Source organism: Loxodonta africana, chromosome 10 (genome assembly GCF_030014295.1).
Source record: "Loxodonta africana isolate mLoxAfr1 chromosome 10, mLoxAfr1.hap2, whole genome shotgun sequence".
In the NCBI taxonomy this organism is placed as follows: Eukaryota; Metazoa; Chordata; class Mammalia; order Proboscidea; family Elephantidae; genus Loxodonta; species Loxodonta africana.
Genome location: NC_087351.1, coordinates 93,299,465 through 93,325,585, shown reverse-complemented (window position 1 = coordinate 93,325,585; position 26,121 = coordinate 93,299,465). Strand labels below are relative to the sequence as shown.

The 26,121-nt window shown below is 38.2% G+C and overlaps 1 protein-coding gene across 20 annotated transcripts in view; it reads left to right on the top strand.

The window, feature by feature from the left end:
- Positions 1–26,121, top strand: part of CEP128 (centrosomal protein 128) — a 554,311-nt gene that overhangs the window by 310,223 nt on the left and 217,967 nt on the right. The window contains exon 19 of one of the 20 annotated variants that reach the window (XM_023546444.2): positions 14,815–15,054. The exons of the other annotated variants lie outside the window; for them this stretch is intronic. Within the exon in view, the coding sequence (XP_023402212.1) occupies positions 14,815–14,921 (107 nt within the window). The 3' untranslated portion in view covers positions 14,922–15,054. Of the gene's footprint in view, positions 1–14,814; positions 15,055–26,121 lie in introns of those variants that run through there. 20 annotated transcript variants of the gene reach the window in all.

Here is a 26,121-nt window from a genome sequence, read left to right as displayed (position 1 = left end):
TCAACCCTGGTAACCTATAGGTTTAAGTAAAGATTCTCTGGTTTCATAGAATTTAAAAGAAAGAAAAAAGCAACAGAAGTGATACTTCTCTTACAGCTCAAGGTAACTATCATTAACAATGCAAAAGAGAAACTAGGTAACTGGGAGCTCCTAAAAGTCAAACACCTATGCTCATCCAAAGACTTCACCAAAAGAGTAAAAAGATTACCTACAGACTGGGAAAAAGTTTTTAGCTATGACATTTTAGATCAGCACCTGATCTCTAAAACCTACATGATACTGCAAAAACTCAACTACAAAAAGACAGCGCAGTTAAAAAATGGGTAAAGGATATGAACAGACACTTCACTAAAGAGGACATTCAGGTAGCTAACAGATACATGAGGAAATGTTCACGATCATTAGCCATTAGAGAAATGCAGATCAAAACTACAATGAGATTCCATCTCACTCCAACAAGGCTGGAATTAATCCAAAAAACACAAAATAATAAATGTTGGAGAGGTTGTGGAGAGACTGGAACACGTATACGCTGCTGGTGGGAATGTGAAATGGTACAACCACTTTGGAAATTGATTTGGCGCTTCCTTAAAAAACTAGAAATAGAACTACCATACGATCCAGCAATCCCACTCCTTGGAATATATCCTAGAGAATTCAGAGCCTTTACGTGAACAGATATATGCACACCCATGTTCATTGCAGCACTGTTTACAATAGCAAAAAGATGGAAGCAACCAAGGTGCCCATCAACAGATGAATGGATAAATAAACTATGGTATATTCACACAATAGAATACTATGCATCGATAAAGAGCAATGATGAATCTGTGAAACATATAACATGGAGGAATCTGGAAGGCATTATGCTGAGTGAAATTAGTCAGTTGCAAAAGGACAAATATCGTATAAAACCACTATTATAAGAACTCAAGAAATAGTTTAAACAGAGAAGAAAATATTCTTTGATGGTTATGGGTGGGGAGGGAGGGAAGGAGAGGGGTTTCCACTAAGTAGATAAAAAAAAAATTAGATAGTAGATAAGAATTATTTTAGGTGAAGGAAAGACAACACACAATACAGGAGAGGTCAGCACAACTGAACTAAACTAAAAGCAAAGAAGTTTCCTGAATAAACTGAACACTTTGCAGGCCAGTTTAGCAGGGGTGGGGGTTTGGGGACCATGGTTTCAGGGGACATCTAAGTCAATTGGCATAATAAAATATATTAAGAAAACATTCTGCATCCCACTTTGGAGAGTGGCATCTGGGGTCTTAAATGCTAGCAAGCAGCCATCTAAGATGAATCAGTGGGTCTCAACCCACCTGGAGTAAAGGAGAATGAAGAACACCAAAGACACAAGGCAATTATGAGCCCAAGAGACAGAAAGGACCACATAAACCAGAGACTACATCAGCCTGAGACCAAAAAACTAGATGGTGCCTGGCTATAACCGATGACTGCCCTAACAGGGAACAACACAACAGAGAACCCCTGAGGGAGCAAGAGAGCAGTGGGATGCAGACCCCAAATTCTCATAAAAAGACCAGACTTAATGGTTTGACTGAGACTAGAATTACCTGGGAGGTCATGGTCCCCAGACCTTCTGTTAGCCCAAGACAGGAACCATTCCTGGCGCCAACTCTTCAGACAGAGATTGGACTGGACTATGGGATAGACAATGACATTGGTGAAGAACGAGCTTCTTGGATCAAGTAGACACATGAGACTATGTTGGCATCTCCTGTCTGGAGGGCAGATGAGAGAGCAGAGAGGGTCAGAAAGAAGCTGGCCGAATGGACACGAAAATACAGAGCGGAGGGAAGGAGTGTGCTGTCTCATTGGGGGAGAGCACTTAGGAGTATATAGCAAGGTGTATATAAGTTTTTGTATGACAGACTGACTTGATTTGTGAACTTTCACTTAAAGCACAATAAAAATAAAAAAAGATAACTATCATTGAGTCAAATTTATATAAAGATTACAAAGTATAGGATCTTACTGATAAAAATATTTTTAAATAATAATTTTAAGGTTTATATTATAGCTTTAAATGGTAATGGATCTTTATAAAAGTAAACCAAAAGACGGTGGTGAGTATATGCATCAGTAGCTAATAAATGAAGTGTGAGTACTTTCGATATCAGAAATATTGATCTATTAAAATACCACTGAGTACCTGGAATTGTGGTTCATTTTCATGTTTCTAGGTTGGACACACCGTGAAGCATTTAGTCCTGTGCCGTTTTATTAACCTCACAGTGAAATTGGATAATCGTGTTCCGTAGCCGTGTTCTTTCAAATTTTCTGTCTATTTTAAAGTACTTTTTGTTGGTAGAAACCTGAGTACCAGGAAGCAATCGGCAGGAAGAACCTTGGGAGAGGAAAGAGTTATGTTCTTTATCTTTAAGAGCTGCATCAAGGTGATTTTTTTCTCCTCAAAAACAATGCTTCCCAAGCAACACAACAAAAAACAATGTAGCAGTTTCCAATTTTGCTGAAGTAATACAAATATAATAGCATTGGCTACATTCACTAGGTAAATGTTTATTTTCAGTTGATTTCTTTCCAAAATCTTGTCTTTTTAGTATTTCTGAGTCCCTCTAGTTTTAACTGTGATCTAGTTGCCATTTTGCAGATAGGTTTTTCCCCCTTCTAAATTGCTTGTGGAGCTCTGGTGGCAGAGTGTCTGTGAGCTTGGCTGCTAACCAAAACGTTGGCAGTTTGAATCCACCAGCTGCTTCTTGGGAACCCTGTGGAGCAGTTCTACTCTGGCCTATAGGGTCACTATGAGTCGAAATAGACTCTACGGCAACAAGTTTGGTTTTGGTTAAATTGTTTGCAGTTTGGGATTCTTAGAAATGGTACCAATTTGTTGTGAAAATTTGTTTTTATTATGCTTACAGTACAGTGAGGAGCCAAATAGTTTTCTTTTTCTGGAATTAATGAATTATGTGCTAAGTTGGTAAAGCTTTTTAATTTCTATGTTAGTATTATAAGAAAATTGGGAAAAATCAATAACAGTTATTAAATTGAATTGATCATCTCTGACTCCATCAAGTAAATTCCAAACAAATTAAATATTTAAATTATCAATAAATGTCATCCCACCAAAGATGTCAGTCCAACCAGTGTTGGAATGTTTTAGGGAAGGAGATGTTTGAAATTAGCTTATCTGCACCTCTTGCATTTTATTCAAATATGAAATACTTGAGCCTCTAAGAAAGTTATTTTAGCACCTTTCTCATGTATTATTTATTTTGAAAATAATTTAAAATGTGTTTATGGTAAATTAAATGTGCAAATGCCCTTTAAGGACATTAAAAGAAAGGCCGGCCAAAATAAAATGACCGAACCTGTTAGGATGCATGAGTGTTACAAAGCCACAGAAAAGATAACTCAAATTGGCTTCATCAATAAGAGGACTTCCTTTGCCTATGTGACTGAGAAATCTAAAGGTATGAAGTCTAGAGAATGACACAATAAAGTCACTGTATTCTCTTTCTCTTCTGCCTTTGTGGTGGTAACTTCCTCCTTGGACTCCATTCTTTGGTGTCCACAGCTCACTACTTTCCTCATAGTTACACAAGGCCCTTGCTCTTGCCATCCTGATGCCCTTCCCAGACTACACCAGGGGAAAATTGGAGAACCAGCATTTCCAGCAAAGTCCTGAGATAGGCTTTGCTTGGAGTGGCTTAGGTCACAAATCCACGCCTGAACCAACCTCTGTGGAGGTGATTAGTTTCATTAAAAAAAAAAAAAAATTAATTTTGCTAAAAGAAAAAAAGAATTCTTACAATAACACTGGGTATATATTCTGCACGTAAGTCTGTTGTATATTTATAGAGCTATATCTGTAATGTGGCAATAGGGTCAGCAGAAAAGCTCAAGACAATCATAAAGCAGTTTTACTTTCACAAAATTTTATTTTATGCAAGACTATTTAATATCCATTTATTTTGCATCCTAAGAAAATTACCTATGTGAGTAGAATAGGTGAATTTTCTCGATAATTGTGTTTAGTCCTTTGAGTCTAATACTTAAAATAGTTGGAGCCTAAGACTTTAGAAGTAGAACTTACTTTGAATGGGAATTTTCCTAGTTATGTTGTATAACTTGCTAATTTAGTTAGCTTAAAGTGAACATAATTTTTAAAAGAAACTCAGATCCGTCATCATTGTTTTGTCTCATTGAAATAAAAGTAGATGAATGTATAAAAGGTATGAGGCTTAGGCAAGCATTTAGGTACCTATCTCCCAACTTTAAATTCATCACCTTTATTATTTTTTTCTCTTAATCAGACTTGACAACTGATTTTTCGTTGTATTGGCCTTTTAAAAAAGTTAATTTTGGGTATTTTTAAAGAATTAAATTCAAACCTCTATTACTTGCTATTCTTTCCCATTTCCATTATTCTTAAGACTTATTTGTTGACCGTATAGTGTAGTTCTATTGCATTCACTTTAATTGCAACTGTACTACAATTTATTTTTCCATTTTTGGTTAATGAACATTTGGGTTATTTCCAGTTTTTGTTTTTAAAAGACTTTCTGCACTACGGTATCTTGTGAGATAATTTCTTCTAGATACCCAGGAGTGAAATCCTTGGGTCATAGCCTAGCCTTACACACAAGCCAACTTATTGCCAAATTGCTGTCTCCAAAGTGGTTGTTTGATTTGCACTTCCATTGTTCTCTTTGTTTACATTTTCCTCTCATACTTGGCTTTTTCAGAATTTTTACTTTGAGAAAATCAGTTGGCTGGGTAATGGTATCTCATTGTTCTTTAATTTATATTTTACTGATTATTAGTCAAGCAGCATTTTCATATTTATTGGCCATTTTTCTTTTCACCTCTGTGAATCTGTGAATTGACTGACAATATCTGCTGTCTATTTTTAAAATCAGATCATTTGGCTTTTTCTGTTTGACATGTTGGAATACACACACACTATTAACTTTATTTTTGTTTTATGCTTTGCAAATCTGTTATTCTATGACTTGCCTTTTAATTTTGTATATTGTCTCAGTTATTTAACAGACTGTTTTTGTTTGTTTTGTTCTGGGGTAAAGTTTCTCCTAATAAAAGTTTTGAGTTTTGCGTCTCACATTTTGATGTGTATTTCTCTTGCGTGTGTGCTTTGCGAAATAAACGTTTGCCAAATAATTTTCCATTTTGATGATCTTTAAAGAAAACAACATTGCGTTTTATTGATCAACTGTATGAGTATTCCTAAAGAAGTCTGTTGAAGCCCCTGTTTTTACCAATTCTCAATTCTATTATTTCTGTTCCTCTTCAGAAGTAACCACTATGAGTTTGATATTAGCCCACATTCCTGAACCATGTCTTATAATTGGTTCCGGGTTCCTGCCACGGGAAGATATTGTGTAGCTCCAGAGCCAGTTATTGAATCACTTGGCCACTCTGTTATTTCCGTTTGTAAGGTACACACACACCTGTTTCCTTCAACCTCAGTAAGCTTCAGAGTCTCAGGCAGAATTAGGCAACGTTTTTCATCACATTCCTTTTGAAAGTCTGTAACACTACTCTAAGCTCCTGGATTCAAGGAGCGATCCATCCCGGGCCCATTTGCTTATCTAGGGTGAAGACTTTCGATCCCCATTATCCCATAGGAGCTAAACTTCCTGTCCACTGTCTGCTTCGTGATCCAGAACCAACTAGGCCTTTGGCTTCAGCTATGGCCATCCTTGGAGGGCTGTGAAACTGCGTGTTCCTGGAGGTGTTTGCCTTCTTTTGGGTCCTGAAAATGGCTTTTGGTTTCCTATTTTTATGAATTACTTATCATTGCTGTAATTTTGAAGTAAAAGGAGTCAATCAAAGCCTGGGTGTTCTGTGTCATCTTGACTGGAAATTTCTTAGTGCCTACTTTTATCTTTATTCTCTCTTCCCTTCTACTTTTTTGTGTGGTTGGTTTTGTTCTTAGTCACTTACTCCCTATCCCTCTTACCCTGCTTAGTTTTGTCCTTGGACTCATGGCATATTATATTTACATATTTATTGAGATATTTTTTGTCTCTCCCTTTTCACTAGAGTATACATTTGTTGGGGACGGTACTTTGTTTTATCTACTGCTGTATCCCTAACAGCACATCCCTGGGTGGTGCAAGCCATTTGCACGTGGTTTTTTTTTACTAACCTGAAGGTTTGCGGTTTGAACTCACCCAGTGGCACTGTGGAAGAAAGGCCTGGTAGTCTGCTTCCATAAAGATTACAGCCAAGAAACCCTATGGAGCAGTTCTACTCTGTAACACATGGGGTTGCCATGGGTCAGAATTGACTTGACAGCAGCGGGTTTGGTTTTGGTTATATTCCTAACGTCTTAAAAAGCTTCTGTTACTTTCGAAAAGGTACTCTATAAACATTTGTAGTATCAGTGAATGAATAGTGTGGTGTTTTTGTCCTCAAACATTTCATAATTACTGGCTTTCTGTATAATGTATGTTCAAGACAGGCCACGTGACCAGATAGTTGTGAGCTTAGCTGTTTTTTCAGGAAATGAAGTATTTTCCTACTTCCTGTTGGTGGTGGTTGCTATCAGCTCTGACTCATGGCAACACCATGTGTGCAGAGTAGAACTGCTCCGTAGGGTTTTCAGGGCTGTGATCTTTTGAAAGCAGATTGCCAGGCCTGCCTTGCAAGGTGCCTCGGCGGGGGGGGGGGGGGTTCATAAATGACCAAGACTTGCTGTATTTTTCCTGTCCCAGAACCATGTCTGTATGCCTCTGGTATCAGAACTCCAGTTCAGAGAGAACACAAGGCTTAGTTTGGGGCCCAGATACTGGAACTGGGTACTTCCATTACTTTGTTTCTTCCACTAGTGTCAGCAGAACTTGGAGATTTAATCTGTGCTTGTCCTTCTTCTCCCTTGTCATACTATTGTTTTATTTGAAAGGATTAAAGGCTTGTCCTGGGGACACACATCCCTCCTCTCTGCTGCTCATTAAAAGCAAACTTGATTGAGTTCGCCTAATAGTTGTAAAATGAACTATCCAGGGAGTTGTCCTCTCCTGATTTTTTTATAATTGCTTTACTCTGCTGTTTGAAGAGCCCTGGAACTGTTCATACCTCCACGGTAATTGTCTTCTGTCCTTCTTTTGTATAACAGTTGCTTCTCTTTTCTTTCTCCATTATTCTGGTTCCATGTGCTTTAAATGCTGGAAGAATTGACCGTGCTCTGGCATACTTCCTGGTTTCCAGAGCTGGTGTAGGTGTATCTTCTTTCTTTACTTTATTTTCATAGCTGTCATTTTATTGAGTTTGAACCCAGGTGGGAGGGAGGTGCTTTTGCCCGGTTACCCATCTTGATTCAGTTCTTCCATATAATTTTTTTTCCATTTGTTTGAAAAAGGATCTTTCTACATCCACATAATGTAAGGTATCTCTGGGAAAGGTTAGGGGACAAAGAACAATCATCGATATAGTGATTCTGGTCATTTAGAAGATGGGAATTGTTTATATTTTAGCATATTTTCTTCATGCTTACACTATGAGTTATCCCTTTTTTATTATTATAGAGTTTGAAGCTTTTACTTTTGCCATGTGCTATATAAGGCTCAAAATATATATGTGGTAGCATGAGTTTGATTGTACTTCTATCGCAGGCCACAATACCTGACAATAAAGGAGTGAGGGCTGAAGCCAGGTGAGTCAATTAAATCTGGAGTCCCCTTTCAGCCTGCCTTCTGCCTCTTCTCCCAAGTTAATCAACTTCCGTATCTCCTGGCTGTAACCAGTTGATTGAATCTTCTTTTTCTTTAGCCTAAGGGGTCTTGTATTGGTTTTGGCTGTTGTTGCTTTCAGGAAAAGCTCTCTTATTTGTTTTAAAATATGCTCAGATTTCAGTGTTGTACCACGTGCCAGAAGTTACTTCAAAGCTGACCTCCAGCTCAGTAAAGCCATCCTGCCCCCAGATCTACCTATACAGTATAGTATATTTCATGTGACACTTAAAAGGGGGGAAGACTTCTTCAAGCACTTGGGACCTAAAAAATTCTTGGAGTGAACGTTTGGATTCAGGAATTCAAAGTTCCTGTGTTTCCACATGGAGCTTTTAATCAATAAAACTAAATACTTCAACACAAACACTCGCAAAGCACAGTGGAAAATCCAGTTGAGGCAGACTGTGTCTCTAAATTGACTTAAAGTTTACTTTGAGTTGACTTTGTGTGTGTGCTATTACAGCAGATTCATTTTAGGATTGTAGACACTAAGTTTTATGGTTTAAAACTTTTATTGCTGGCAGAGGTGTTTGCTCATTGGTTTTTAGTAAGCCTACTGTCATGACAAGTCACTGATTACATTAATGAAATACACTGAAATCAAGGTGGAGTCAAGTCTCCATCACCCATGCTCACAGAGGGAAGGTTGAGAATGCAGAATCATGTGTTTATCTTTGCAGAATCAGTCCCAAAATCTTGGATGCAAAATCTGCTATAGAAAAGTTTCTTAGCACCAAATCACGTGATAAGCTGTATGGTCCTGATTTTAGACATGCCTTCTTTTTTTTTTTTTTTTTTCATCTCAGCTGGCAAAACTTTTTTTTTTTCCTCTCTTTTTAAAAAATTTGTTCTGAACAGTAAAGGTTAACAATCCATCCCTGAAGCCAGGTAGACCTAGGTTTGAATCCTGTGTCTTCTACTTTGTGACTTGGACAATGAACTGATTCTCTCATGGCCTCATTTTCCTCAAGGAAGACACACAATGTCTACCTCCTAGAGCTGTCCTAAGTAGCTGTTTAGCACAAGGTCTAAAATGGTCAATAATTAATGTAATATTATCTCCATTAACCCTATTTCCTCTCTCTGTTTTGTGACTTAATTTTGTGAGAACCTCAGCTTGCTGGCTACACCCCTCTGATAGCTCTTTCTCAACTCGTTTACTAGTTAATTAGCTAAGTTGGTGTTGTAGATTTAATTGTGTCACCCCAAAATGTTTTTGTTGTTAGGTGTCCTCAAGTCAGTTGCTACTCATAGCGACCCTGTGTACAACAGAACAAAACACTGCCTGGTCCTGTGTCACCCTCACAATTGTTATGCTTGAGCCTATTGTTGTAGCCACTGTCTCTATGTATCTCATTGGGGATCTTCCTCTTTTTTGCTGACCCTCTACTTTACCGAGCATGATGTCTCTCTCCAGGGACATGTTCCTCCTCGTAACATGTCCAAAGTATGTGAGACAAAGTCTCACCTATTCTTGCTTCTAATGAGCATTCTGGCTGTACTTCTTCCAGGACGGATTTGTTTGTTCTTCTCGCAGTCCGTGGTGTATTCAGTATTCCTCACCAACACCATAATTAAAAGGCATCAATTCTTCTTTGCTCTTCTTTATTCATTGTCCAGCTTTCACATGCACATGAGGCAATTGAAAAGACCGTGGCTTGGGTCAGGCACACCTTAGTCCTTAAAGTGACATCTTTGCTTTTTAATACTTTAAAGAGATCTTTTGCAGCAGATTTGCCCAATGCAATGCATCATTTGATTTCTTGGCTACTGCTTCCATGGGCATTGATTATGGACCCAAGTAAAATGAAATCCTTTAAACTTCAGTATTTTCTCCATTTATCATGATGTTGATTATTGGCCCAGTTGTGAGGATTTTTGTTTTCTTTATGTTGAGATGTAATCCATACTGAAGGCTGTGGTCTTTGATCTCCATCAGTAAGTGCTTCAAGCCTCTTCATTTTCAGCAAACCAGGTTTGTCATCTGTATATCTTTGGTGGTTAATGAGTCTTCCTCAGATCCTGATGCCACGTTGTTCTTCATATAGTCTAGCTTCTCAGATTATTTGCTCAGCATACAGATTGAGGAAGTATGGTGAAAGGATACTATCCTGACACACACCTTTTCTGACTTTAAGCCATGCAGTGTCCCCTTGTTCTGTTCAAACAACTGCCTCTTCATCTATGTACAGGTTCCTGATGAGCACAATTAAGTGTTCTGGAATTCCCATTCTTTGCAGTGTTATCCATAATTTGTTATGATCCACATAGTTGAATGCCTTTGCGTAGTCAATAAAACACAGGTAAACATCTCTCTGGTGTTCTCTGCTTTTAGTCATGGTCCATCTGACATTGAGCAGTGCTATCCCTTGTTCCATGTTTTCTCCTGAATCTGATTTGAACTTCTAGTAGTTCCCTGTCCATGTACTGCTGCAACCACTTTTGAATTATCTTCAGCAAAATTTTACTTGTATATTATTAATGAGATTGTTTGATAATTTCTACATTCTGTTAGATCACTTTTCTTTGGAATGGGCCGAAATATGGATCTCTTCCAGTTGGTTGGCCAGGTAGCTGTCTTCCAAATTTCTTGGAATAGACAAGTGAGTACTTCCAGTGCTGCATTCATTTGTTGAAATATCTGAATTGGTATTCTGTCAATACCTGGATCCTTGATTGTTGCCAGTGCCTTCATTACAGCTTGGACTTCTTCCTTCAATACCTTAATCATATGCTACCTCCTGAAATGGTTGAATGCCGACCAATTCTTTTTGGTATGGTGACCTGTGTATTCCTTCCATCTTCTTTTGATGCGTCCTGTGTCATTTAATGTTTTCCCCATAGAATTCTTCACTATTGCAACTTGAGGCTTGAATTTTTTCTTCATTTCTTTCAGCTTGAGAAACTCTAAGTGTGTTTCCTTTTGGTTTTCTGTATTTTGTCTTCTTGAGCCGCCTTTTGAAACTTGTGTTCAGCTCTTCTACTTCATTATTTCTTCCTTTTACTTTAGCTACTCTGCGTCAAGAGCAAGTTTCAGAGTCTCTTCTGACATCCGTTTTGGTCTTTTCTTTTTTTTTCCTGCTTTTTAAATGACCTCTTGCTTTGTTCATTGTGATGTCCTTGATGTCATTCCACAACTCATCTGATCTTCAGTCATTAGTGTTCAATGTGTCAAATCTATTCTTAAAATGGTCTCAGAATACGTGTTGTAAACCCTAACCCCTATATCTGTGGTTATAATCCCATTTGAGAATGAGTTGTCTTTGTTATGCTAATGAGACAGGATTAATCCAGTGAGTGTCTTAAATCAATCTCTTTTGAGATATGAAAGAGATTAAACAAGCAGGTAAGAGAAGCAGAGATGGGGAAAGAGAGATGTCAGGCCCCATGGAGATCATCAAAGTGCTGTGAAACAGAAACAGGACAGACAAGGACCTTCCTTCCAGAGCTAAGAGAGAGAGAGATAGAGAAAGAGAGAGAGAGAGAGAGAGAAAGCATTCCCCTAGAGCTGGTACCTTGAGTTTTGACTTCCAGCCTCCTGAACTGTGAGAAAATAAATTTATCTAGATAACTAAGACAGTTGGAAAACTCCTGACACTCTTATTTCCTTCTGATAGTTCAGTTATTTTCAAGGCCTACTAAAAGTCAGTTTCGACTTGAACTCTTTTGTGTCCTTGCTGATGCCTCCTGCCAGAAGGCCTGGGATCATCCCCTCGCCATCTTTGAGAGCACCTAGACTGTTGGCCATCTCCTCTTTCTCATAGTTAAGTACTACCTAGATCCCTGTTCATATTTGAAATCAGCCCATATTCCAGACTGACTTTGTTATTGTTTGTTATTGTGTGCCCTCAAGTTGATTCTGACTCATAGGACAGAGTAAAACTGCTCCATAGGGTTTTCTGAGATGTAATCTTTATAAAGGCAGATCACCAGGTCTTTTCTCCCATGGAGCTGCCAGTATGTTTGAACCTCGACCTTTCAGTTAGCAGCTGAGTACTTAACCATTGTGCCACCAGTGCTCCTTCCAAGCTGTCTGAAAAGTGGTAAATAAGGCCAGAAGTGTACATTTTCCAAGAAAGATGGAAAGAATAATGATTTAGTACCTTCCTGCCAGGGGCAGAAATGGATGATGGTTACTTTGTAGGGGCTACTTTTTTACTAAGAATATTGGAAGTGTGGAAGGGTGGGGGCGAGTGTCAGAGAGCATGGAGAAGGGTGGCACCCGATAAAGTTGGCACTGGAGCTGCCTCTAAGTACTAACATTACAGTTAGGGAAGAACAAACCTGACACCAGGCACTGGGGTAGCGGTGCTGTGTTGTGGAACAAGAACAAGATTTGAGGTCGGTCCTGTCTGAGACATCTGCCGTTGTAAACGAGCACTGCAGTTTCTGCGGTTTCATAATTCTGTGAAAGCTGAGCCTAAGCTTCGTCATTTGTGATGGGGCCAAGGAAAATAGTACCAACCTCCTGGGGTCACTGTGAGAATTCGGTATAATCATGTGTGTAAAACACCACTGACAGTGCCTAGCACAAAAGAAGGGCTTAGTAGGTGGTGTTGCTGTTCTTATCATTGTTGCTACTGTTGATATTGTTGTTATTTTTACTATCATATATTGGAAGGTGTCTGAGAAAGAACTGTTTATCAGATCTGGGGGCATTTTATACCCTGTCTGGCTAACAGTTGGTTTTATGTAAAGTGTGCTAAACCAAAAACCAAACCCTTTGCATCAAGTAGATTCTGATTCATAGCAACACTGTAGGACAGAATAGAACTTCCTCATGGGGTTTCCTGGGCCATAATATTTATGAAAGCAAACTGCCACATCTTTCTTCCATGGAGTAGCTGGTGGGTTCAAACTGCAGACCTTTTGGTTAAGAGCCGAATTCTACAGCTTATATATGTTCACTGACTGAAGGCAAAATGTCATTCTTGTGGTAGAGGGTATTGCTGGTGAAAATTTTTGCGACTCCTCTCTGGAGAGGATTCTACAGCCTGGCCCCATTGACATCAGCTTGAGCATGTAACATCAGACTCCATCCTGTTGAACTCAAGAGTGGCCATGCTGGTTTTGAATAATAAATTGTATGTGAAAGTAGCCTGGATTACTTTCCAACAGAAATTTTAAAAGCCAGATGGCAGTCCATAGTCCTTCCACCACCACCCCCATCCCCAGCCTGGGGCATGGAGCAGAGCCATTTGGGGATGGAGCATGGTCAAAATAATCTTTAGTCACTTATTGTTTGGGGTGGTTTAATAGTACAACACAGTCTAGCATTTTGATGGAATTCTCATATTTTTGTATTTCAGGCACTTAAGAGTACCAGTGTCAAAATGGTAGAAAAGTATAGAACTGTACTGTCTAATACAGAAGCCACTTACATATAGCTATATGAAATGAAATTGTTGTTGTTGTGTGCTGGTCAAGTCGCTTTTGACTCACAGTAAGAATATAGCAACCCTATAGGACAGATGGAACTGCCCCATAGGTTTTCCAAGCCTGAAACAAAAAAAAAATTTTTTTTTTTTTAATCTTTATGGAAGCAAACTACCACATCTTTCTCCTGTGGAGCGGCTGGTGGGTTCAAACCACCGATTTGTTGGTTAGCAACCAAGCACTTAACCACGGTGCCACCGTGCTCCTTATGAAATTATATAAAATTAAAAATTCAGTACCTCAGTAACACTGGCCACATTTCAACTGCCCAATAGGCACATGTAGTTGGTGGCTTCCAAACTGAACAACTCAGATATAGAACATTTCCATCATCACAGAAAGTTCTATTGGACAATGCTGGTATAAAATATCAGTGTGTTCTCTAAGACCTACCTAAGATTAATTTTAGCTCAAAGGACATGTCTAACGTTTTGTTATTATCCCATCACCTATCATATAACTAATATATGTAGAGAAATAATGGAGCCCTGGTGATGCAGTGGTTAAGAGCTCAGCTGCTAACCTAAAGTTTGTATACACCAGCACTCCTAGCAAACCATAGGGGGAGTTCTACTCTGTCCTGTAGGGTTGCTAGGAGTAGGAATTGACTCGATGGCAACGGGTTTGATTTTTGGAGTCATAATAGGTATACTCTTGTTACAGAATATAATTACATACCTTATCCTTTTATTTTAATTATTTATTTTGCATTGTTGCAAAGTCTCTGTTTAAATCTAAACTGTCAGACTAAAGCCTGGAAGCATGTCTTTATATTTTTGAGTAGACAAGATAGATATTGGCCTTCATGTCCATTTGGATTCTTGTCAAGGTTAAGGTGACAATGAGTAATAATTCTTCAGAGATAGTTGATTTTTTTAAAATTCTGATAACTATCCATTAATTAAATAAGTAGTAAAATGCCCATATCTAGAGACTATAATTTTAGACTTTAAAGCTTAATGTTTGAAAGTATGCTTAATATTTTGACACAGAAACAATCACATTTACTACTGTGAAACATATAGTTGGGTCCCTTTTATAGCATAAAACTCTTTAGACTAATTTTCCTAAATATTTTAGTGCCCTCAAATGATAAACCAATACACACCACCATTTTTCCTCAGTTAGCTATTGAAAGTTTCAACAAATTTCCTCTGATAATGCCCTCGGTCATTTGAAATGTCTCTGCTATGTTTCTCATGCATTCAGCTCAGTTGCTCATATCTAAAATCTTGTAGTGTTACCGGATCTGGGGAGAGCGTTTGTCTAAGCGGCCAAAAGCGTCTATCTCTGTGAATGGAAGATTTGATAGAAACTGAGTGATATTGTTTCAGCCCAGTGTATAATTAAGCAATTGATGTTCTTTGGTCCATTAAGCAATTTTATCTACCCTCCCAAACACTGCTTTGCATTCATATTTTGTTGGTTATTCTGATCATTTTTAAAAATCTCATTAATTGGAGTTGAGAGGCAACATTACTGAAAAGTTGGAATTGTAAAGCATAAGGCATTCCAGAGATAAAGCACTTATTTTGCTTAATGCATGCAGTTATTTGAAGTCAAACCACTCAGCAAAAACCTGTTTTAATGAAAAGAATTATAATTTCACATTATCTTTTTAACCCTTTCATGCCCGCAGTACATATAGCAACCATGAACTTTTTCAGCCTCTGGAGTTTACAGGGAAGCTACTGTACCAGTGAGAGGATGTGCTGCCACAAGGCAGGGGCCTTTATGACTGTTTGAAACCAGAGAAATGAACATGTGCCACAAATTACAGTTTTTACAAGGTATTGTATGAGATGTCTGAATATTTGGTAGGAAAAATAGAAATTAAAAAAAATTTTATTTGTTACACATGTGTACCAATAGACACTGGTGGGGACTCTGGGGCATAATTAGTGGTACTTCATATGCACCACTAAACACTTAGGGTAGGCCTGTGGGAGAGGGCAAGGAAAAAAAAAAAATCCATACTACCTACCAAAATTCAGACACATTCAATGATTCAGTGTGCTTCCATTGATCAAAATATGTGGTATCAACAAAAATCTCAAAACAGAAAATAATTGGGTCACTGAAGTTAAAGGACAATGTTGGCTTATAGGCATAGTTTATTTATATTGTATCTCGGTTACAGGTGCTTCTAACGTGCTTGCAAACAGTGGTCTCTCAGTTTTTTTAAACATTCTCTTTGAAAACGTTTGCACTATTTTTGTTGTTGCTAATCTTGTTAAACTTTAGCGTCTGTCACAAGCAGAAAAATATCTCCAATTAAAAAGGTTCATGACTTTGAACCACTAGGCAAAACCACTATCTGCTTCTACTGTGGTTTCCCAGGGCCTCCCTGAGCTTTGAAGAGTGCTTGAAGTGTATTGATGATGGCTCTCAGATCTAGAGGTGGCCCTAGCAATGACATTAATAGCACAACAAACCAGCAGAATCTTTATTTTTAAACAGATGGAAATAACACTATAGCGCTGTTAAACGTTGAGCAGCAGAGGAAGAAAAACTGTAGCTATTGCTTTTTCTGGCAGGGGAGCACTTTTCATTTAATACTCCTTTTATAATACTTACTAGTTCCATTTCTTAACCTCATATTTCTGTTTCATTGGGTGGCCAAGCCCAAGTTCAGGCAAATGAACTTTCATTCATCAATCAAGTCTTCATTGAACTTTGATTAATGTTTAGTTAGTATTGTCCTGGTTTTCATGGGTTCTTCTGGTACATGTGTTAAAGTCTCTGTAGAAAGGCATAATGAGTGAATTAATGGATAAGAATCTAGAGTTTTTTTTTTTTTTTTTTTTTCTGAAGCTGAGAAATAACTAAGCTAAAGATATTTGGTAGAACCCTCCCCCCAGGGCTTAAGTTGATAATTTAAATAAAAGATATTTCTATATGTCACAAAGGTCCCTGGGTGACACAAATGGTTTGCGCTTGACTGCTTACCTAAAAGTTGACTGTTTGAACCCACTCGCCAGCGCTGCAGAGTAAAGTCCTGGCAATATGCTTCTGTAAAGATTACAGCCAATAAAACATGTGGAGCTCAGTTCTACTCTGTAACGCATGGAGTCACCAAGAGTCAGAATCAACTTGATGGCACCTGGTATATGTGACAAGGGTACATGTTAAAGGAAAATGTGCTAGGGACACAGAACAGCCAAAGGACTAAGAAAACAGCTCTGAAGGCTGACAGACCCAACTTAACTATTTCATATGTGACTTTGGGGATGTTACATAACATACGTATACTGGGGCCCAGTTACTTCACATACATAAAACGGGGATAATAGTAATACTATATACATCATAAGGTTCTGATGAGGATTAACTGTATTTAGCATAAAGCAAAACCAAACTCACTGCCGTCGAGTCAATTCCGATTCATAGCGACCCTATAGGACAGAGTAGAACCGCTCCATAGAGTTTCCAAGGAGCGCCTGGCGGATTCCAACTGCCGACCTTTTGGTTAGCAGCCATAGCACTTAACCACTACGCCACCAGGGTTTCCGTATTTAGCATAAAAAAAACTAAAAATTGCACATTCACTAAATGTGGTTATTGAAGCATTCTAGTTAACATGACAATGATCCGTTAATGTTTCTAAGTTGCGTTTTACCTTGTATCTGTGTATGCCTAAGCTTGATGTAGGCTAAACTTGTGTTAGCTACAGACTCTTCTACATTTACCACAGTAATCATAAGATTTGGTAGAACTAGTTTTACATTCTCTATACTTGGCAAGTATGTCTTATGTAAAAAATGGCACAGAACCCACTCAAGATTGTTGTTGTCAGGTGCTGTTGGGTCGGTTCAGACTCAATAGCGACCCAATATACAGCAATATAAAACAGAACAAAACACTGCCAGGTCCTCTTTCATATTCGCGATTGTTGCTATGTTTGAGCCCTGTGTTAGTCAGTCTCATTGAGGGTCTTCCTCTCTTTCGCTGACCCTCTATTATACCAAGCATGATGTCCTTCTCCAGGGACTGGTCTCTCCCGATAACATGTCCAAAGTGTATGAAATGAAGTCTCACCATACTCCCTTCTAAGGAGTATTCTAGCTGTACTTCTTCCAAGATGGATTTGGTCTTTCTTCTGGCAATCCATGGTATATTCAATATTCCTTGCAACACCATAATTCAAAGGTGTCAATTCTTCTTCAGTTTTCCTTATTCATTGTCCAGCTTTCACATGCATATGAGGCGGTTGAAAATACCCAGGCTTGAGTCAGGTGCACATTTGTCCTCAAGGTGACGTCGTTGCTCTTTAACAGTTTAAAGAGATCTTTTGCAGTAGAGTTGCCCAAGGTAGTACATCGTTTGATTCTTTGACTGTTGCTTCCATGGGTGTTGATTATGGATCCAAGTACAATCAAATCCTTGAAAACTTTGATCTTTTCTCCATTTTTGATGATGTCGCTTATTGGTCCAGTTGTGAAGATAATTGTTTTCTTTGTGCTAAGGTGTAATCCATGCTGAAGGCTGTAGTTTAGGATCTTCATCAGTAAGTGCTTCATGTCCTCTTCAATTTCAACAAGTAAGGTTGTATCATTTGCATAGCACAGGTTGTTAATGGGTCTTTCTCTGATCCTGATACTGCAGTCTTCTTCATATAGTCCAGCTTCTCGGATAATATTTGCTCAGTTTACAGACTGAGTAAGTATGGTGAAAGGATACACCCCTGACGCACACCTTTCCTGACTTTAAACCACACAGCGTCCCTTCGTTCTGTTTGAATGACTGCCTCTTGGTTTATGTACAGGTTCCTCATGAGCACAATTAAGTGTTCTGGAATTCCTATTCTTCAAAACGTTATCCATAATTTCTTACGATCTGCACAGTTGAATGCCTTTGCATAGTCAGTAAAACACAGGTAAACATCTTCCTAGTATTCTCTTCTTTCAGTCAAGATCCATCTGACTTCAGCAATGATTCTCTCATTCCACATCCTCTTTTGAATCCAGGTGGAACTTCTGGCAGTTTCCTGTTGATGTACTGCAGCAACCACTTTTGAGTCATCCTCAGCAAAATTTTACTTGTGTATGATATTAATGATATTGTTCGATAATTTCTACATTCTGTTGGATCACCTTTCTTTGTAATGGGCACAAATATGAATCTCATCTAGTTGGTTAGCCAAGTAGCTGTTGTCCAATTTTCTTGGCATAGACAAGTGAGCATGTCCAGGGAATTAAATTCTTCAATAACTTTGTCCTTTGAAATTATTTATTAACTTGTCACAGTACTCTTTCTAGTGTTTTTCTAAATATGCTTCTAAATTTATTCTCTCAATTATTCACAGGCCATGTTTGCAGCTTCTGTTCATGTGGGCCAGTTTAACATTGAAACAAAAGTTTTGTTGTATAGTCTGGTTGTCCTTTTCTCCTGTCAGCAGCCTAATTTGTGACTTTAAGTACTCCTTTGGGAGTGGAATCCTCATCTAGATAAGAAAAAAAAAAAAGTAAAAGATAAGTAGAAAACCTTTGTAGAGCATATGACTTTGCCCATGGTCCAATCATATCAAAATAACTCTTCATAGACCACGAGAGCCAGGTTCTGTTGGTTGCCTGTTCCTTTTTCAAATTCTTGATTAACCTTACCTCTTCTACTCACACCAAACCAAAAACCAAACACGTTGCCATCGAGTCAATTCTGACTCATAACGACCCTAAAAGACAGAATAGAACTGTCCCGTAGGGTTTCCAGGAGCAGCTGGTGGATTCAAACTGCCGACCTTTTGATACAATGGAGCTCTTAACCACTGAGACACCAGAAGTACGTTCTACTCACACGGGTATCACATTTATTGTACTTATAATAAACTTTTAAGCAAGAATTTCCATCTTCTTGGTTTGGAAAGATATAGACACTATATCCACAGTAATGCTACAGTAGCATTACTAGTTGCTTTTAAATCTCAATAGAGATTATCTTGCTTTTGTACTGTGGTGACTGGAATATAGTAATAATTAATTAAAAAATAAATAAATATGTAAACTGCCTGGGCCCAAGTGACATGCTGTGAGTCTCTTAAAAGGAGGAAGCTGGCAACTCTTCTAGAAATCAGATAATGTCACTGGGCCAAGAACTGGCTTTGATATATTCTTTATTCATTGAGGAGTGTGGATGAACAGCTGTCTTTTGAATGTAGCCAAGGGAAATTTGCTGACAGGCATAAATATGAGTAGGGCAATAAAGCTTGCAAACAACAACAAAAGAGTGTTGAGGCAAAACCTAAGAAGACTCAAAACCAATTTCCTGACTCTATCGTTTTCTATATCCCCTGCCATAATTCTTCTAGAGTTGCCATGCCCCTAAGCAATGTCAGATCAAAAATGACAAATTACCTTTTTTAAACTTGTACTAGGAGAATTAAAAACCAATTAACTTTTAATTTTTTCTTCATGTTCTTGGATGATCTAAATTATCAATCTAAAGTACTGTGGTTTGGTGGTAGCTTTCAAAAATTTCAAGTACGAGCAGTAACAGGATACAGGATGTTCAGTGGGACTTTCAAATTACATTTGGGTTACTCAGAGGCCTTGTCTTTAAAAAAAGCTTTAAAGGTACCTTTTATTGTCCTGCTGAACATCATGCATGTCACCTGCTAGTTTTTGATTACAAAGACTTCTTGTTCTTGTTCAAAACTGACCCTTGGCTGCCTTACTGAAAAGAGTTTCAAATTTCCCTTTTCCCCCTCCGTTCCTTCCTTAAAGCTTTTTAAATGTTTGTTTTCTAATATTAATGAGAATTACATGTATAAATCACACACTAAGTGTAGCTACTTCTTTATGTCATTCCCTGAAAGAATCTTAATCTCCATTTTCAAGGACCACTCAATCTAAGGCCAAATAGATTTCTGCCGATTGTGAAGACAGATGCCACTCACGCCCACCCTCCCTTTTTTAATAGGTCAGTTTATTCTTAGAAAACACATAGTTTTCTAACTAGTCATACCTGGCTGAATGTTCTATTAGCATATCTGGTTAATTTTTATTTACACTGTATTTTTTTTTAGGGTTAGGCAAGGACAGCTCGGAACAGGAAAGGCCTGTATGAGTGAGCTTTGGTGGACCAAGGGCCAGTAAAAAAGAAGTGGGAACCTAGACTTAGGTGATGGCCAGATGAGGAGAATTGAGGAAAATTTAGTAATGTACTATAAATATTAATTCTGGTTTCTCTCTTGGTCAGAAAAAGTTAAATTTGGATTTGGTTTTAAGAATGCTTATTCAAAATTTTCCCGTTAAATTCAGGTAGAATATAGCTAAATTTAATATTCTCCAGAGGCAATTTAGGACTTGCTGCTTTTAGTTTCTGAATAATTAAATGGTTCAGTAGAGTAAGAACTTTTCAGCTGGAGGAAAGACAAAGAGTCCCATCTTTTGAGGCCTATTTGTTTCACCCAGGGCTTTAATATTCCATTGTAGTGCCATGTCCTTACTTTCAGTGAAGTTGAGTAGATGTAGCCTATAATTCAAGCTGTAGGAAGAAGAATGTTGAAAGCAGAAGATCTGTGGGTTGAATGAGTTTTCTTTCATAAACTTGAACTTAACCAAGAAGTGCTATGGCTCCTTCACATTCATATTGATCTGTTTTCCTCACTCATTAAGTCTCAATGAAGAGCTTTATTATGGAAAACTAACGTTGGACTTTGCCAAAGATTTCTCCTGGCCTTATTGATAGAGACCAGTTTCTATCTAGCTCTGTGTGACCAGATGCTGATATTTGGAGTAGAGAAACAGCTATATGGAACCCAGAAAAGGATAAGTAAATCAAGCTTGGAAGATCAGCAAAGCCTTCCTAGAGTAGGTCTTATCAGTAGAACTCTTTAAGTTGCAACAGAAATAAGACAAACTCAAATTGGCTTAAACAAAAAATGGACTTTCATTGGCTCATGAAACTCAAAAGACCACAATAAGTTTTTGTCAGGAATCTGTCTTCATATCTTTTCTGTTTCTCAGGCAAACACCTCCCAAGTGGTGACAAAAATAACCACCAACAATCTTTCTTTCTACTGGCCAAACAACCCTGATGGTAAGGTGCTTCTTTCCTGACAGTTATAACAAAAGTTCCCTGGAGACTCTTCATTAACTCAGGTTCAATCAGCTTCTGCGAAGACACTGGACATAGCATACCTTGGCCAGGAGGAGGTTATTCTTTATTTGGTCAGGCCAGGGTCATGTACTGGACCCTGGAGCCTTTAAGGAGAATGTCAGACAGACCAAAATTGCGGGTGGGAGAAGACAATAGGAGAATCACAAAGAAATACTTTGATCATAGGGAAGGGCATGTGGTAAGTGGCTAGAGTAGAAGTGGAAATAGTACCCAGATTATGAACAGTCTTTCATGTTATCTAGTGATTTTGCACATTATTATAACAGGTTTTAAGTGATATAATAGATTTATAAAACCAAACCCATTGCCGTTGAGTCAATTCCAACTTATAGTGACCCTATGGGACAGAATAGCACTGCCTCATAGAGTTTCCAAGCAGCACCTGTTGGACTCGAACTGTTGACCTTTTTGGTTAGCGGCCAAAGCACTTAACCACTATGCCACCAGGGATAGATTTATAAGGGGTATAATAATATTACCAGATTAATAATTTAGTAAGATCACTCTCATAGCAGCATGAAGAGGATAGATATATATAGAGAGAGAGGTAGATAGACTGGTAGATTGATAGACACAGACATATAGGTACATAGTTAGATGGCAGACAGATGATAGATAATTGATTGATAGATAGATGATAGAAAGACAGATGATAGATGATAGATAGATAGATGATAGACAGACAGATGATAGATAGACAGATAGATAGACGGTAGAAGTTTAATATTTTATTCCTGAATTCCAGTATATAATCTTGTACCCTTTTACCCCTACTCCTCTGCCTGAGTTTGGCAGTGTCTAGATTTTTTTTTTTTTTAGATATAAAAGAATAAGGACTTCAGCAGGGGTAGAAACAGTACAAATAAATTAAAGGATTGATTACGAGCAAATATGAACAAAGAATCAACAGGAATTGCCGGCTTAAGAAAGTGAGAGAGAAGGAATATTTTGCCTGTATAACTGCGAGAATGTTGGTGACGTTTAGAGAAAAAATGATTTTGCTGACAGTTAAATGATTATTTATATAAATTGTGTTCTCAGACAGGACAATTGCTAAAACTCTGAAACTGAAGTTTGGAAGAGCTGCAGCCTATAAAGAGTGTGTTAAAGCCTTCAGAGATTTAGATTGTCCATAGAAATTTAGTTTACTTAGTGGGAGTTGTTGAAAGAAAAATTATTAAAAATTGGCTACAAAAAGAAAAGCGTCAAGAATAAGAATTTAAGAAGTACCAACATTTAGAGAATAGAGAGTAAGAAGAAAACAAGATAGAAAAAGATAGAGAGGTAGGTGAACCAGGAGAGTAAAAAATCCAAAGAAAGAGTTTTAAGAATGAGAGGGTGATTGTATAAGATACCTCAAAAAAAATTAAAGAAAGGGTGAATGTATAAAGTACCTCAAAAAAGTTAGAGGTGAAGATTGAGAAAAGGAAAAGCCATGGCATTTGGCAGTGAGGTCACTATTGATATTTGAGAGACCATTTCAAGCTAAATTGCAGGAGTTGAATAGGTGTTAGGAAAGTGGAGATATCAGGAAGTTTTCTTGTGAAAGGAAGATAAATTCTCCAAGGCTCTGTCTTGGAGCTGCTGCTTTACTTACTTTAATCACTCTCCTGAGGAGCCTTATCCACCCTCATGGTTTCAACTACTATGATGACTTCCAAATCTTTTCTCTAGCCCAGAAGTCTCCCCAAATCTGGCCTATTACCTACCGCCAAGTTAATTTTCCTAGAGTTCTTTTAGTTCTTGTCATTTCTTTCTCTGGAATTCCCAGTGGCTTCCCATTACTAAATGTTTGAAGGCTAAGCTGGAAGGCCTGGATTCAAATCATCCATTCAGAGCCAGCCTAACTTTTGAGGGTTAACCTCTCACCAATCCCTGGGATGAACATTATATTCTTCTACATGCTGCCTGTATTACAGCCAAATTGAGCTTCATGCTGTGCCCTGATCCTGTCCTATGCTCTCCACTCCGTCTAGTCTGGAACGTATCAAGTGCTCTGTGTTTGGCAACCTGTATTCATTCTTTTTTTATTCTTTCAGTCATTCACTCAGCAAATACTTGTTTACTGTTTACTATTCAAGGTATAGAGTCACTATGAGTCAGAATCAACTTGAAGACAGTGGGTTTGGGTTTTATTCACGTAAGGGAAAAGGAGTAAGTGTTTGGGTGATGTATAGGAAATGTAAAAATAAAGAAGACACAATCACTGACAAGATGAGAACTTTTATTACTATTTCCATTCTTCCTTGAATACTAGCTCTTGCTCTCTGATCCAATTTTACAATAAATATTGAGAAGGCTTAAGGCATCTACCATATTATCTGTTTAACAGGGCAGGATATAGCATCCTCCTCAGAAATGTCACTGTGTTTTTTCTTTATTCATGTAATAACTATTCACTCTTTCTAATTTTGATTCACGTATTTATATATGGATTTATAATGCACAAATATACAAATGAGCATATAAATGTATTGGAGGGTATTGCTAATCCCTGACCACTTCATGGGATTGGGTGTTTATAACAAGTTATATGCTTCCGTTATGCTGTTCCAGACATGAGTTTTGAGTCTAACTCCTCCTAACAGGACTTATTTCAAAAGCTGTCTCTTACATGAAGCTTTACTTAATTTCCTTTTTAAGTCATTTCTCCTTGCTCTAACTCCCACTGCAGTTCATCTGCCTGTATTTTAATACCAATCACGTTCGATTAGTGTAATGACGTGCTATATGTCCTACCTCTTTTTCCAAAGTAGAATTTCCTTGGGGTAGAGCCAGTTCTAGTTGGTTTGTTTTTTTTTCGTATCTCAGTAAGAGACTCAGTGAGTATCTGTTGAGAAAGTGAGCCCCATTGATGAAACTTATGACATTGTACTTACCTCTTTATGTTCAAACTCTAAAGTTCACAATGAGTATCATCCATACTCTCCAGCATGCTATCCAGATGTCCACAACCATTTGTATAGTTCTTTACCCTTGCTTGGGTTATTTTATCCTGACAAATATTTGGCTTGCTTTGAATAGTCTTTTATATAATACCTGATTTTCAACTTTTCTTCCACTTATCTACACTTCAGATCAAAACCTCTTTGGCAATAGAAATCCCACCAGATTTTTTCTTCCTGTTAATAAAATTCCTTTCCCTGCCAGGAGCCCATTTTGGTTTCATATCTTTGGTTCAGAAAACCAAATCCTTTTTGTTCTATATCATACGTTAACTAGTTCTTCACTCCCTATATCCCCCTTTCTGTTTAAATGCCCTGAGCAACTAAAAGAAGAAAGGAAATCTGTATCTCCCAAGCCCTTCAGCTTCCTATCTTGGACTTAAGAGTCACTATGAATGTGTTCCACTTTTTTCCTGACTGTGTTATTCATGCCCAAGTGAATCTGAAATAATAAATGTCAGCCAGTAGATTTTATAAGCCTTGTCAGGTCACATATCTGATATTTGCTACAGGAAAATTGCACACTTTCTGATTTGTCATGCCACGCCTATATAGCACACAGCAGGACATTACCAATGACAAATGCCCATCTCATCCTCTTTAGATCAAGAACTGAATTCCTCAAACCTGCTTCTGCTATTCTGTAAGGCATGGTTATCACACTTTTTTGACCATAACCCTCCATAAGAAATGCTTTTTGTCGCTACCAGTCATTCACGTATAGCAGTGAACACAAACACAAACATACACATCACACATGCAACCAACACATATTTATGACTGAAACAAAAATTTCATAAAACAATACTTTCCTTATATCAGAATGTGATTTTTTTTTTTTAATTCTTTGCTTTGCTATGCTGTGTCATTACAAAAATGAAGAAGCCTACCAAGCACACTAAATTAATATAAATCCACTAGCGGGTCACATCCTTACAATTTGAAAAACACTTCAGAGGTTTAGAAAATTGCCTTTTAAGCAAAAGAACTAGATTTGCCCTTTATTCTAGTAGTTCACAAAATTCAATGTGCATAAATAATGGGGGCTTTTAAAGTGCATATTTTTTTTTAAACTTTTATTGAGCTTCAAGTGAATGTTTACAAATCAAGTCAGTCTGTCACATATAAGTTAATATACATCTTACTCCTTACTCTCACTTGCTCTCCCCCTAATGAGTCAGCCCTTCCAGTCTCTCCTTTCGTGAAAACTTTGGCAGCCTCCAACTCTCTCTATCCTCCCATCCCCCCTCCAGACAGGAGATGCCAACACAGTCTCAAGTGTCCACCTGATATAATTAGCTCACTCTTCATCAGCATCTCTCTCCCACCCACTGTCCAGTCCCTTTCATGTCTGATGAATTGTCTTCAGGGATGGTTCCCGTCCTGTGACAACAGAAGGTTTGGGGACCATGACCGCCGGGATTCCTCTAGTCACATCCAGACCATTAAGTATGGTCTTTTTATGAGAATTTGGGGTCTGCATCCCACTGATCTCCTGTTCCCTCAGGGCTTCTCTATTGTGCTCCCTGTGAGGGCAGTCATCGATTGTGGCCGGGCACCAGCTAGTTCTTCTGGTCTCAGGATAATGTAGGTCTCTGGTTCCTGTGGCCCTTTCTGTCTCTTGGGCTCTTAGTTGTCATGTGACCTTGGTGTTCTTCATTCTCCTTTGCTCCAGGTGGGTTGAGACCAATTCATGCATCTTAGATGGCCGCTTGTTAGCTTTTAAGACCCCAGATGCCACATTTCAAAGTGGGATGCACAATGTTTTCATAATAGAATTATTTTGTCAATTGACTTAGAAGTCCCCTTAAACCATGGTTCCCAAACCCCCGCCCGTGCTCCGCTGACCTTTGAAGTATTCAGTTTATCCCGGAAACTTCTTT